Source organism: Typha latifolia, chromosome 2 (genome assembly GCF_019914945.1).
Source record: "Typha latifolia isolate L0001 chromosome 2, TyphaL0001v2, whole genome shotgun sequence".
Classification (NCBI taxonomy): Eukaryota; Viridiplantae; Streptophyta; class Magnoliopsida; order Poales; family Typhaceae; genus Typha; species Typha latifolia.
Genome location: NC_133087.1, coordinates 4273322 through 4288230, shown reverse-complemented (window position 1 = coordinate 4288230; position 14909 = coordinate 4273322). Strand labels below are relative to the sequence as shown.

The following is a 14909-nucleotide window of genomic DNA, read 5'->3' as shown; positions in this document are numbered from 1 at the left end:
CAACTCATGGCAAGATGTGCATATAGGAAGGAGGTTTTAAATTAATATATTGCTTAAAGGAGGTGGTGCACAAAGAAAAACTAAAACAAGTCCACTATATGGATATACTCTGCAAATTTCTTACTTAATCAATTCAACGAAAGATGCATAGAGAAGACATGGCAGTTCAGATATGAAAGGAAGAAAGGGCATAAACGTGACGAAATTTCAATGGACCTATACAGTTGCACTAAGAGAAATTACCCAGTTGCAACACCTACACCATCTCTCTTCCTTGCTTAGACTAACTTCAAAAAAAATTTGGCCGTTTCAATGTCTGTAAGCTCTTCATCATCCTTCTGAGGAATCATCAAATAGCTAAACGCCATTCTTACTCTGCACTAACTTCTTCCCCTTTGTCTTCATTCGCATTACCAGCCAACAGGGGCATATTATCACCAGAGTTGGAGCTGGTTTCGTTTTCCTCCTTCAGTTCTATCTGTATGTCCTCAGAGCCACCAGTGGTACTCGCAGCCACAGAAACACTATTACCTTGGGATCCACCTAGCTCACCATCATTAGAGGCATCAATTTGTTCATTCTTATCTGATGAATTTGCTGCTCCATCAACTGAGCTCTCGTCGGTCTTTGTTTCTTCTGGAGGGTTGTTGCCAACTTTTTCAACCTCGGAAGTTCCATCAACTGAGCTCTCTTCGGTCTTTGTTTCTTCTGGAGGGTTGTTGCCAACTTTTTCAACATCTGATCTAACTGCCTCTCCTGCAGTAGTAACACCATCAGCTGTCCTTTCTACTTTATCATCTTTAAGGTTAGAGACATCTTCTGCTATAGTAGCATTTTGACCTTCAGAGTGAACTGATTTCAGATCCAACACCTCACTGTTTGTTGTCATTTCTAGATTCTCTTGGTCATTACCAAATGGTAATTTAGAAAGCTCGTTATCAGATCCTGTGTCAGTATGATCCTCTGAAGTAATGTCTATTTGGGATTCTACAGTTTCCCCTTTAGCAGTCTCATTATTAGCTGGCTTCGCAATGTCATCTTGCTCTAAACCGGATGCAGTGGTGACTTCTTCCACAGATCTTGGGTTGGTTTTAGCAGCTTCCATCGTGAGCTGCTCAGTAGTTTCAGAATTAGGAGTGGTATCTCCTCGGGATTCATCTGTATCTCTCTGCGCATTCTCATCATTGGTTGATGCTGGACCTTCTTCATCACTAAAACTTACAATGTTTTTGGCATCTTCAGCTGTGTCAATACCCATAATATCGGACTTGGAGCTAATGCTTCCTTGTGAATCAATTCCTTCCCTTTCATGAACTTCATCATTAACGGATCCTTCCTCTGTGTTATCACTATTTTCCTTATCAAATGTGGAGTTTTGAACAACATTCTCATCCCCTTGGTGTTCATTCTCTTCTAAGGAACCATCTTCTCCATTTGTACTTTCACTTTGATCTGAAAAATTAATGCCATTCCTTTGACTATCAAGCCTGAGAGCACCCTCAGGGTCTTCTCTTGTACCCTCACTATTTACTTCATGTCCATCATTGATATTGGAATCGGTATGATCTCCATAGCCAATTTGCTCCTGTTCATGTTCTTGATTGAGAATGTTTGTCACATCTCCTTCTTGTAATTCCTCAGTTTCCTTCACAAAAACATTTTCACCATCCTTCTCTGGTTCAAAGTCATCAGGTTGACCTCCATTAGTTTCCTCAGATTTGAAGATCTCATCAAAGTGACTATCATGGTTGTCTAGGTTGACATTCCTTTCGTAGCCTGCTTTCTCCTTGCGCCCCGAGAATACGTCATCATCTCCCATCCTAATCCTCTTCTCCTCGTATTCATTCTTCTTATCATGTGAATGCTTAACCTGGTAGAGCAGCCAGATAACAACTCCCAAAAGCAAAGCCACCTGAAGTATCTTCTTGACATTGGACCCTTTGTTCCTCTGGCTCCGGCTTGTTGAATAGTGAGGCATTGTAAACATGAGACTGCTTTGCCAAACAAAACAAGAAATCGAACACATTAATAATTCAATACAGAATGAAACAAAAACACACAAGATCTATATTGTCTCAAAAGCTAGCAAACTAAGAATGCCACTCTATCAAGAAATCTCCGAAAAAGGAACCCAAAACAACTAGATCGAGAACGCATGACGTCGAACAAGATCAAGTAACAAAAGATTCCACCGCTAGAGAAAGAAACCTTTAAAACCGAAACAGAAACCAAGAGGGCATATGTCGAGAAATCCAAATCCGCATTTCCACTCACTACCTTATACAAATGCAAAGCTTTAACCTTGGAATCATCAATACGCTAGTGGCCAGAGAGGTTATCGTACCGAATAGTTTCCAGCAGGAGGAGGAGAAATCTCGGAACAGGGACCGGAACGAAGCGATCGAGGACAGAGCACTCAGTAGATCTGGAGCATTCGTGTCCTAAAGTAGCACAATGCGGAGAGATCTCGAACCTTTAATTGGACGAGACGATCAAGCGCGGAGGGGAGAGCCACTCAGCTACTGAGAGAGATCTGGGATAAAAAAAAAAGAAAAAGAAAGGCGGTTGCTTTCTTGATTCCTTTTCTTTTATATTTAATGGCTTTCGTACTCTAATGGAGTAGCGGGACAGAAGGAAGACGAGCCTTTTCTATTGGACGAAGTCCATCCATTCGCACCACCTGACTCGTGTCGGTTGATCCAAAATTTAAAAAAATTCACTTTGGATTCTAGTTTTGGCTTACTATGAGGTGTCCCATTTTAATTACATGATTTTCTTTAAAAAAATTAATTTAGTTTTAATTTAAATATTAAAAATAGGGAAGTTCTTTTAAGGCTGTAAACGAGCCCAGTTGTTCCGGCTCAGGCTCGGCTACAAATTAATTTTGAGCTTTAGAATTAGGCTTAAGCTCAGCTCAGCTCAGCTCAACTCGAGCTGAGATCGAGCCTGAAATGAGCCTATCATTAAGTCTCATTCAAGCCGAATTGGATCGAGCCTAAGCCGAGCTGAAGAAGAAGAAAGAGGAGGAGGCAATGAACCGCGGCGGCTTGCTGCTGCCGAAGGAGAAGGAGGCGGCACCACAGCGGCTTGCCGCTGCCGAAGAAGAAGAAGAAGAAGAAGAAGAAGGAGAAAGAGGAGGAGGAGGAGGAGGAGGAGGCCCACCATGGCAGAGGACTAGGCGTGGATTTATACCGAGCCTATCGAGCCAGTTTTAGCGGCTCGGGCTCAGATCAGCTCTGATCGAGATGAGTCGGACTTTAGCTTCAGCCGAGCCGAGCCCAAGCTAAGCCTGAGCCGCTCATCGAGCTTGACAACCCTAAATTCTTTAAAGTGAATACTTTCTTTCGCTTTCTAATAATCAAACACTAATTAAAAAATAAAAAATTATAGTTTACTAATGTCCAAGTTGCAATGATTAGACTTTCTATCAAAAAAATTAACCTACACAAATGACCAAATTATATCTATCATAAGTGGGGTCGATATATTTTTGTCATAAGCACTGGGTGTTTGGCATCACCACTAAAAGTTACTTTGGTAGTAGATCTAAAATTATAGAAATTCTAGTATAGAATTTTACATTCCTAGAAAAAGTCTTGTAATTTTGAGGTAAATACTTTTAGCTATGTACTTTCTAGCTATCCGGGACTAAAGGTGATCGTCAGGTGGTTCGAGCTAGGTATGGCCGAAGTTTTTCAAGCTAAATTATTTGTAGTCTGGTTCACTAATTAATCAAGCTAGTAGAATTCAGGCCAAGTTAAAATATTATAATTTGTTATTGTGTCATATATTGGTATTGGGCCGAGTGTAACATGCCCGATTATAACAAAAATATCATATGTCACTGTGGGTCAAGTGTAATAAGCTTTTATCAAAATAGTTTAGGTTAATTTTTCATCGAAACATACTCATATAATGAGCGTAATGAGTCGGGCTCAAACCGAGCTTGGGCCGAACTTAGCCCGATTAAATTTGAGCGGGCTCCGGTCAAGTCTAAACGGGATAATACTGTTTTATGAGAAAAAGATAGTTATTAGATCAGTTATATCATCACCTATTAATAACTGTTAGTTAATATTCATACAGTGGTATAATTAGGGTGGGTCAGATGAAATTTGTGACGAGAGTGGTTTGAAGAAGATAGAGCTAATATTTCGACAGGTGTCCAATACGTTACCATATAATATATATTTCTTTTGGCCATTATAAAGAAAGGCTGTGGCGGAAATGAACGAAAAGCGAGATGAACCTTGAAAATAGATTGAAGCTCCCACTCACTCGTTAAGATTGTGACATGAAAGCAAATGTCTCGATTTTGACAAACTAGCCCTCCAGAAATTTTCTTTTCGGTATTTAGTACAATTCAAGACAAATTTAATGAGTTTTATCGGTGTAAATGGTTGAATCGAAAATAAATATAGCTTATGTCTTATTATGTCTCTCGGAAACTGCGGAATTGGAGGATGACCACTTCTAAATATATGTCACTGAAAATTAAATGACTTATGTGAAAATTTCTCCCCGGCAAAAGTCATATAAATTTATATTTTTAATTTTGAAATGAATTAAACATAAGTAGACCCGCCCTGTATATTTATTGTGACTTGTCATCATTTTTTTTAATATAAATGGAGCGTAAATTAGAATAAGTGCTAGGATGTGAAAATGAAAGGAAGGAAAAAAAAAAAAAAAGCACTTTGTGCATAGGATTTTGATACGACTCGGTCGGATTAAATTCACTCGCGACACTGGGTTTATTGGGATGGGTATATTTATTTAGTTTAAATTTGCTTGAGAAAATAAGACCTTTTATTGGGGGGCGTTCGAACGCTAGGGATCCGCGTTCGAACGGGTCATGCAAACACTTGTACGTGTTCAACAGAACACGAAAATTGCGTTTTTGAACGGCCATGGCCGTTCAAACGTCTGCACGCATTCGCAAAGATAGAGAACGGTATTTACGAGTTTGAACACGATCAGGCGCGTTCGAACGCACTGCGGCGAGAACTTTTGATTTTTAGGATTTTAATTTGGTTGTTTGGATCAAAAGGGTGAGCTTCTATAAATATGTGGAGAAAATCTTAATTGGAGTTTATTTGATAATTGTATTGGCATTGTTGCCCTTGTCTCCCTTCTTCTTGCTCTAGCCATTGGCGCCCTCTCCTATCTCCCTTCCTCTACCGCCCGCCCAAGTCCTTAGTCGGCCTCCTCCAACTCTTAATCCCTCTCTTCTGTAGTAACTTCTTCCCCTTCACTCTAAAAGAGTTCTCCTAGCACTTATCTAGCCATTGAAGAGCTAATAAGCTAGGGTTCATCCAACCTTCGACTACTATTCGACCGATATCTTAAGATCTAGCCATCCAAATCCTGAGATCTTAGATTTGTTGGAAAATTCTCTTCAAGAGCGACAACATATTTAAAATTCAATAAAATCCAACAGCTAGATCCTCCAACATTCTATTCGAACATCTTCAAACCTATCCAGAATTATTACGGGTCGGATCAAGTCGATTATTTATAGTGAGAAACTTAATATTTAAATCTCCCCATAACTATAAGTTTTATGTCTCAACTTGCCTAATAATCAACTATTACGTACTTTGTCTTAATCCTTGGTTCTTATCTCTTATTGGCCCTACCACTTATTAATCCCTAATCCTTCCAACCGAAGAAAGAGCAAAGGACATAAATCTCAAAGTTAAGGAGGCATGGACCTCCCAATTGACTTTACTTTAAGAGTTTTCTCATCTAACTAATTAATAAATTTGCAGTTTGGTTCACTTCACTAGAAGATTCATAATTCACATCCGTTATCATATTAGAATTTAGTACTATTTTAAACAAATTATAGTTTATCTCATGTGATTTAGTTTGATTTTAACTTATATTTTTAATACTTTTATACATAAGCACTTAACTCATCGATCCTAAACTAATGATGTTATAAAATTATTTCTAGCAGTTAACTAATAATTGAAATTTAAAATTCTCTCAAGATAAACTGTAATTTTTCATAATACTTTTCTCATGTAATTAAATTCTTGGTTTGCTAAATCATACCTTCGCTCCTTGAACTATGACTCAGTATCACGATATATTTTTAAGAACAAAACATTTGGCGAATCATACATTATTATTCTTCCAAAGGGTAATGTGACATATATTGAGACATTATAAAAAGTGTTAAAAGTATAGTAATCTAGGATAATGAAGAACATCAAACACTTTGTTGTTTATAGTATGTTGTTGGATTGGAAGACTTCCGGAACCCACTAAGAAATTAAAGAGAAATCTCACTGAACCCAAACATAAAATTTAATGTAGTATTAGTCTCTATCCTGAGGAGAAAAGCAATATAAAAAAAATAACAATGAAACAAAGAGAACTCAATAATACTTTATTTATTTATTTATTTATTTTGTGGACATTGTTCTCCAGTGCAACCTCCATGAATCTATCAAGAAAGTAGGAGGAAAGAAAAGACTTTGATTTCATATAATATATTGGTAAAAGGTGCTTTCACTTTGTTAACACTACTAGTCCATGGTGAGCTCTGAGTTATCATAAGAAAGGAACATTAATTCCTCTATATATGGCTTTGCTTATAGTTGTAAGAACTATGAGAGATTAAAATATATATTTTTCTTAATTTTTTTTTTCTCTCTCTCTCTACAGCAGCAGTATTAATATCAATATTTTGTAAACTTCATCAATTTACAAGAAGCACAAATTCCTAATTCCATGGTTTGGTTTTCCTGCCAATACCACCTAATAAGTATAAGTTGTTCATGGTTTTGTGATAAAAGAAAACCACCATGCATGCATAGATAATATATTATTGCACACAATCCTTATCACTTCTCTCCCTCTCTCGCATTGTCTCTAATAATTATCCAGCAAAGGATCAAAGTTGGAATAAAGAGCAACACTTTGTGTCAGTGGAGGAAAAATAAATGAATAGATCTCTGGTTTTTCCCTTTGCTTTGGTTTCTTTGATAAAAGAATACATCAGTTTGGGTTCATTTGCTCAGTCTTTATCCTTCCAATGGATAAGCTTGAAGCTGTAAGGTGGATTCCCGGCAAGTATATATATATATATATAGTGTAACTTACACTTGTATTTTAAATCTAAGAATTTAATTACCATTACTAAATTGCAACAGTTAATTCTTTATTATAAAAAGAAATAATGATATAGATGGACAACTTATTCTTACTATTATCAAATCGGAGTATTTTATGTGGAATGATTAAGTCTTTTCGCATCCCCACTAAACTAACAGTCGTTATAATTTAATCTAGATTGGAGATTAAGTGAGTAACTTGAAATTTTTTTGAATCATTAAATTGATAAGGTTACTGGAAAGAATCTGCGTACTAAGTAGTACGTACCCACCACTGGATTGGAATTTGTCAAGATTTCCACGTGCATACTCAGCAGGCCAATAGGATTCCTTTTTGGCTGAATGGTGTTCAACTTTTTGCCAACCAACTCGGCCACTAACTTGACTGCTTTTAAGCTTTAACCCAAATAAGAATACAGAGAGTATATATACTAAGTGGGGGTGATTCGTATCAAAAATTTATTTAGTTTTTATTTGTATTATTTTGACCCATTTTTTATTTTCTTCGCAACTGAGACTTTTTTTTTAAAAAAAAATTCTTTCATAGTTTACCCTTATGCGATAGGCGATAGGCGCAATGGTTGAAATATTGACAATCGATTGAGTTTGAATGAAAAAATTAATTGTGTTTTATAGTTTTGTTACTGATTTGATAGTTATTGAACACTTATATTTTTTTTATTTCATAGTCTTTTTATATAATTCATAATTATTGAATATTTATAATTTTTTTACGAGTTTTATAATTTTATTATGAAATTCGTAATTATTAAATATTTGTATTTTCTATTTCATAGTTTTCTTCACAGTTTGTCGAATATTTTATATATATATATATTTTTTGTTCCATATTTTTATTACAAAATTTATTAAACATTTGTCTTTCTTTTTAAAGGAACCAAAGTATCATTGTCTTTCTTTATTCCTTTGCCTTTACTTCTCATATTGCCTCAAATACAATGGTAAAATCCAAACTTCCTCAAGAACACAAAATATATTTTAGTTGTTCCTTATTTGTTTAGCCAAATTCCCAAGAGTATTCCCAAGGACCTAATTAGTGGAATCCTTCATCTTTGTGGATCTCTTAAGGTGTGAATTAAGCAAGCAACCATCCATTATACTACTATAGCTTCTTTTTAGAAGCAAAAGTAATTAATGAATAGAAAAGAAAAATTAGAACCGCTTTAATGGCAATGGAGAGGTCCCCCACCCCACCCCACCCCACCCTATATGAATCATAGCAATTCCAATCAAACTAAGCAACCATTGGATTCATCAGCCTCAACTGGCCTGTGGAAAGCCAGCCCCAAATCCCCTAATACAAGAAAAAGACACTTAGAAAAGTCTTCTTGAGCTCTGAGCTCTTACCAACTTTTGGTGAAGAGGGTAGGGTGGAGGAGGGAGAGGGGTTGGAATAAAGACTGGAATTCCATCTCTTGGAGGCTAAGTAATGAGCTTTGTTTCCTGCAAAAATGTGCTACTAAAGTTGCATTACAGCTTCAGTAATTATGACCCAAAAAGACAAAGATGTCTGGGTTTGAAGGTTTCTAGGCAATCTATTGTATGCCCAAAACAATTAAATTGGGAGAGTATAAGAAATGCTCCCATTGCCATTATAATAAAATTAAGAAAAAGAGAAAATGGGTGTCCCCTTTTGGAAATTAATAGGAGAAGAGGACCGTTGGAGTCCAAACAGCGCAGACACCTCTTTCTGCCATTAAGGGGATACGGTGTAACGTACACGTCACATTTAAAACCGGGCCCACTTTGGCCACGTGGCCAGCAGGTGTCGGCCATTCATTGTCTCGGTGGTCCCTTTCGAGCTGGCCAAAAAACCACTTCATTCACGAGTTACCATTTCCACTCCGTCCTCCGATCTACAAATTTTCCCTTGTTCGAGGACCTTTTCGTAAAATGCGACGGCAACGTCGCTCTCCTCCGCTCTCTTTACCTCCCCTTTAAATACCCCACCTCCTCCTTCCATCTCACTCGCACCAAAACCAACATCGAAGAGATCTCTCTCCTCTTCCTCCTCTACTTGACTAGTACTATATACTACAATTCTCCCTCTTTTATTTATTTCAGGAAAGCCCTCGTGAGAAAGAGAATTAATAGAAACAAGGACAGAATCCGACACGGCCGGCGAGATGGAGTCGAGCGTAGCCAAGCGACTCTTGAACGTAGTGCGCGTAGTCTACTACATGCTACGTAAAGGCTTCTCCAAGAGGAAGCTGACGATGGATCTCCACCTCCTCCTCAAGCGTGGCAAACTTGCAGGAAAGGCCCTGGGAAACCTTATAAACTTCCACCACCACCACCACCACCACGCCACCGCCGGTGCCGCAGCAGGGGCAGCAGCCTTCTCCTGCCGCCAGGTGGACCCAAACCTCGCATTCTACAACCCGAGGGAGGTGGAGTTCAGCTGCAGTAACACCCCCTCCTTCCCTTCCTTCCACGTCACCAAGCGAAAGAATCGCCACCGCGACCGCCGCTACGGCGACGGCGAGGAGGACTACTACGAGTACGACGCGGTGGCGATCGCGAAGGCGTTCGAGATGCTGAACGACGAGGCGTCGGAGTGCGGGTCGGTGGCGGCGACGCCGATGTGGAGCTCCGGGAAGAGCCCCGCGGTGGTGCGCCAGCTGCGGATAACGGACTCGCCGTACCCGATAAGGGAGGAGGAGGGCGAGGCTGACGGCCGAGTCGACAAGGAAGCGGAGGAGTTTATTAAGAGGTTCTACGAGCAGCTACGGCGGCAGAGGAGCGTGGCCGCCACCCCGGAGTATAGTCACAGCCGCCGGGGTCCGGTGGGTGGCCGGGGTTGAGTTTTTATTGAAGGGTTTAGTTTAATTAATTATCCTCTTATGGGTTAATTAATTAATATTGGCTAGCTGGTAAGTACTGCAAGGGTGTTATGGCTGCAGTGATGATCATATTATTATATATAAGGTCTTGGGGGTCTCAGATTTTCTTGCTACCTTTTTTTTACACCTTTGTCTTCTTTTTTCATATGATCAGGGATCATAATGCTACATATAAAAATTTTCTACGATTTGGTTGCAAATTTGGGTAGATTTGCATAATGGAATTCTTAGTTTTTTTTTTCTTTGCAAATTCTTCTTTGTTCTTGTTAGAGTATATGATCAGAATATTCTTCAAAGTTTAATCTTACTATTACCAAAATCTAATGCCCTCCTATTTGTTGGTATGCTGTCTGGATTACTATATACAACTACTCTCTACTATGTGTGAAATTAATCATGATGTTTGTTTACAACTTAAGCCCTGAATTTGCGGTAGTTCTTCAATCCAATGTACCTAATGCAGTATATAGTTAAATTGCCAATTTGGGTCGACTTTGTCCACCATTGTAGATATTGACTAGTTCAAAAGAATCAATACCAAAATGGTACCTATCATCTCATCTACCATTGTTAACAAATATTTAATAAAATTAATATATATTTTTTAATATTTACGCCGCTCAGATTTGCTCTAAGCCGTCACCCTATCGAGCTGCTCCTCTAAGTTAACTGTAATGTCGAGTCATCAATCGAGTCGAGTCGAGAGCTAAGCTATCAAACTATCAAATAATTTTTTCTACAAATTCTTTGGTCTCTAGAGTAGATGGCTGGTTTAATCGTACCAACTTTTGGCAACTCATTAGAAGAGTGAACAATTGAAGTGGTGGGTTTCCTCCAATGACACTTGTTGCTAAGGCAACAGCTTTGATGGCAAAAGCCAAATCAATGGACGGCCAGGATCTAATTTGCAAGAAAGAGAAAAATCCCACTTTGCCCTTTGATGACCCACGTTATATTAGAATAATATGTACATGAGAACCACGAGAGACGCACACTAAAGTTAATAACTTTAGCTTTTTTTCCCCTCCTTTTGATGACCATGGAGTTCAAGTTGGTAGTTTAATAGAGACCATGCAATTCTGAAGTGTTCTCATTTAGGTCTAGCAGACGTCTTTTTCCGTTGGTTTTAATTAATTACTTAACAAGAAAGCTAACTCTTAGAGGGTTGACGCCATGGCCGGTGCTTCACATTTTCCTCTCCATTTATTTACTAGGGTTTATAATCACGGTCAAATTTGTAAGAGTTTCAGAGTTTATAGGGTTAGCGGAGATTCAGTGCGAGTCAGATCTGTGCAGATTAGTTTGGTGTATCATCAAAACTTAGATACACGTTAATACATCGATTACGTGCATCAAGTAACTAAGATGGTGCCCCATTAGTATAATATTTTATAAAAGAATGAAAACAAAATTATGAAAGGAGAAATGGTCAAATATGATGGTACCAAAGTGCTTTATTTTGTTATGGGAATTTCATGCTGCCATTTAAAAATTGCGTGTAATTAAAATTTGATATAAGATCAATTTACCTTTTTAACTTCACCAAATTTGGTGCTCAAAAGTGACCTCTTGATTCGAATATACCAGAGTGGGTGTGCACTTTGGAGAAGAATGATTCAATTGGATTCAAGGGTCAACTAAATTATGTCACATTGTCTTCTATGGAAAGCTTGTCGACCATTTTGATCAAGTGGTCGATCATGGCCCCAAATTGGCTGCCTAGCTTTTTAACACAAATGTTGTATCCATAGGATTAGTTTGGTTTTTATTTGGTTTTAATCATTAAATTGCATAATTACTAATCTAATTAAATTGCCCCAAAACACACTGATGTGATTTGCTATTATTCTCCTGCCCTGAATCAACCAGTTGTAGGGTCATTTCTTGCAAAAACAAAAGGGAAAAAAAATTATAGTTATGATGTGGATCAAGTGAAAGCTTTGCAGAAAAGGACCTTCTTGAAGAGGGAGGAAAGTTTTTTGAGGCCTTAGTTGCCTTTTGTGTTTGAGAAAAAGCCCCTTTCAATGCACTAAAGAAGATTCACATCAAGATTCCCAGGAGGGTTAATTTCCTAGCTTCGTTTCAGAAATTTCTTTTATGGACCAGATGATTATGATTGCTAATTAAGAATGGAGTACTTCTGTAAACCATATTGGGCCACATCTCAGGCCAACAGCCACTAATTAATGGAGATGGTTGAGAAGAAAAAAAAAATCTCTTGCAAAGATTCTATCTTTAGTTCATGATCATTATTAATCTAAACCACCATTAGAAGTTACAGTGACTAGCAACATTTATGGTAAAATATTGTGGAAGATTGAAAGTGCATGGCACTGCACTTTGAGGGTTCATGTGGTTTTTTTTAAAGGTTTGGTAGACAATTAACACCATAATTTATGTTAAGATAAGTGTCAAAAGACTTTATAAGCATGCTTGTGGTACTTATTCAAATGCTACTTTAAAGTAATACACCATTAGCTATATATTAATGAAAATAAAAGGTTTGTTAATTTCCATTAAGCACCACTAATACTCTTAACCATTCTCATGTAAAGCTTCAAGTTAAGGCATACTTGATTGGTACCTGATCATTAAGAGTTTTTACTGCATAAAATCCTAGAAGAAAGTAGTCATTTATTTCTATCTAACACTGCGATAATTTGAAACTTGATCTACTGAAATAACTATTAAACCATTCAGAAGAACATCAGGTAGATCTCAAGTTCTCAACTATCACTGATATTTACTTTCTAAAAGATATATTTGTTAGCAGCAGTACTGCATACCTGAAGGTTTCTTCGTTGCATGAGAGTGAGTTTTCTATTGGTCATAGCTTCCTTTTCATTTTGATAACTTTACAATTCAATACAATTGTACAACAAAAGGTGTTGAAAGATTATAGAGGCTTCTGCAGATGAATTGAAAAAAATAATTTGTGACACACTGAACATGTGGGAAACTCAGATTTACATATTAACCCCGCAACGTCGATGAGATTGTGCGTTTTCACCTTTTATGCCTAGCAATTGCAGAAAGACGTCTAAGATCTAAGATGCAACCTAATGAAAATATCTAAAAAGAAAGTCCATCTGCTTTTCTAGTAAGCTTTATCTGAAAAAGGTTATCAGACAAGCTTAGTGCATGCTGTCTTTCTGTCGAGCCATTCAAAAGGATCCACTACTTCACCTTATTGTGTTTCTTTGATCTACCATCTTTTCTTTCCTTTTCTTTGTTGTTTTCCCTTGGATGAGTATTTGCTCACATGAAGTGTTCAACACTATCTACATTCAGAAGACTACAAAAGTTAACAGCTAACTAGGCAGAACCACAAAACTTTATGCAGACGACAATACATTTCAGCAGTGAATAGGAGAGCTCTAATTCCATTAGGGACAGAAAACTAAAGGGAGCACAAGAGGTTCATAACAAATCCTTCTAGAAGCACAGAGTGATTGCATTTTGATTCTGAAATAAAGGCTCGATAGGCGATTAGCCGTTATCCGTGACAAACACCAATTATAGATACTCTAATTGTAAATGCTGAAGAAAGAGAGATATATGTGGTCTGTGATTTTGTTTTTCCTTGTTTTCCTAAGTGCTTCTTTTGGAATTCGGAGACATTTAAAAAATCGAAAGAGTAAAAGAATAGAAGTAATTAAATTTGCTCCATTCCCATAACATGGCAATTGTGTAACCTGATGGCATAAACAAATCTATCGTGTGAAGTTAGTGATTTAGTTCTGATGTAATGGTTTCAGATGCCATGATGGTTCTGACGATGAGTAGATTTCAGAGCCACTACTTCTGCAACTGGTGAAATAAAAGGAAACGTTCTAGCAGTTCAAAAACTAGAAAACTAATGCAACATATGATGGAAGAATTAAACGAATAGTCGATCTCCAATGATCACTTCAGCTCAAAAACAGGAATCATTCTTCTTCAAATTCCAAACAGCCCAAGTTTACCTGCCATATAGGCTGTTCAAGGAAAGCTTCCTAAAGACACAGTAATGGATATAATGGAGCGTAAGAAAACTAGATGTAAGATAATCAAATTGGCGAATTGCCCCCTCTTGATTGGTAGACTAGATTTAAGATGATCACAAGCACAGCCAAGCTAATAGACAGGGATCAGAGCCTGCTGTCTTCCTATCTTTTCATCCTTTGTTCCCAGATCCTTTCTGCTATTCTGAACTCGACTGCTTGGCTTTGGCTCTCTCCCTGGTTTTGCTTTCCCAGGTATCACCCTTCTTCGAACTCCAGGACATAGTGGAGTACAAGAAACTTTTACTGTAAAGAACTTGTGATTCATCTATAACGAATTGAAGAAAAGAGTGAAGCTGTTCATGTCTCTGTTCATCGAAATTTACTTGTTCGACTTGCTTTGAGATTTACTCACGAATCTAAAATCCAAGCGTTTGATGAATTTAGATGGATTTGGTTCAGGCCTAATTCCAAGTCTAATCCTTTTGTAAAGGCCCAACCTGACTAGGGATCTGCGTCCATATAACTAGTCGAGATTTTTTTTTATCCAATCTTGAAACCTGGATTCCTACTTGTATCCGAGTATCTAATAAAATATGATTTAAATCTCTTTTTTTCTTTTCTTTTTTGAGATAAAAGTCCTTAGACTCACAGCTCACTTTACATAATAAAAAGAAGAAAATATATCTACTCGATATTTTGATAAATGACTAACATATCCTATGATTGGGTTTATCCATTGGCACACACAAAAAAAGTAATATGGGCATTTTACTGAGAATAGTCTCTCTAATCAGATATTTACAAATATTGTTAAAAATATAGGAGCCGATTTGCAAATATTTTAGAAAAGAAAGTTCTGTAATAAGGTAAACGTTAGAGGTGATTTGTGCAAAAAGGAGTTCCTAAATCTCACTGATACTTCGGTTACAAATAGC

General features: G+C 37.5%; 2 protein-coding genes across 2 annotated transcripts; one reads left to right on the top strand and one right to left on the bottom strand.

The window, feature by feature from the left end:
- Positions 1-99: 99 nt before the first annotated feature.
- On the bottom strand, positions 100-2624 carry LOC140782697 (uncharacterized). Its single transcript, XM_073129415.1, has 2 exons — positions 2345-2624; positions 100-1991 (listed from the first exon to the last, which is right to left on the bottom strand). The coding sequence occupies exon 2, from the start codon at positions 1985-1987 to the stop codon at positions 371-373; it is 1617 nt and encodes a 538-aa protein (XP_072985516.1). The 5' UTR covers positions 1988-1991; positions 2345-2624; the 3' UTR covers positions 100-370.
- A 6476-nt stretch (positions 2625-9100) lies between these two features.
- Positions 9101-10188, top strand: LOC140781084 (uncharacterized). The gene has a single exon (XM_073126882.1). It carries the CDS (start codon positions 9272-9274, stop codon positions 9947-9949), a length of 678 nt encoding a protein of 225 aa, XP_072982983.1. The 5' UTR covers positions 9101-9271; the 3' UTR covers positions 9950-10188.
- The last annotated feature ends 4721 nt before the right edge of the window (positions 10189-14909 follow it).

Coding starts and splice junctions, on each gene's coding strand:
- LOC140782697 (XM_073129415.1), bottom strand. CDS start 1,987: ATGTTTACAATGCCTCACTATTCAACAAGCCGGAGCCAGAGGAACAAA.
- LOC140781084 (XM_073126882.1), top strand. CDS start 9,272: ATGGAGTCGAGCGTAGCCAAGCGACTCTTGAACGTAGTGCGCGTAGTC.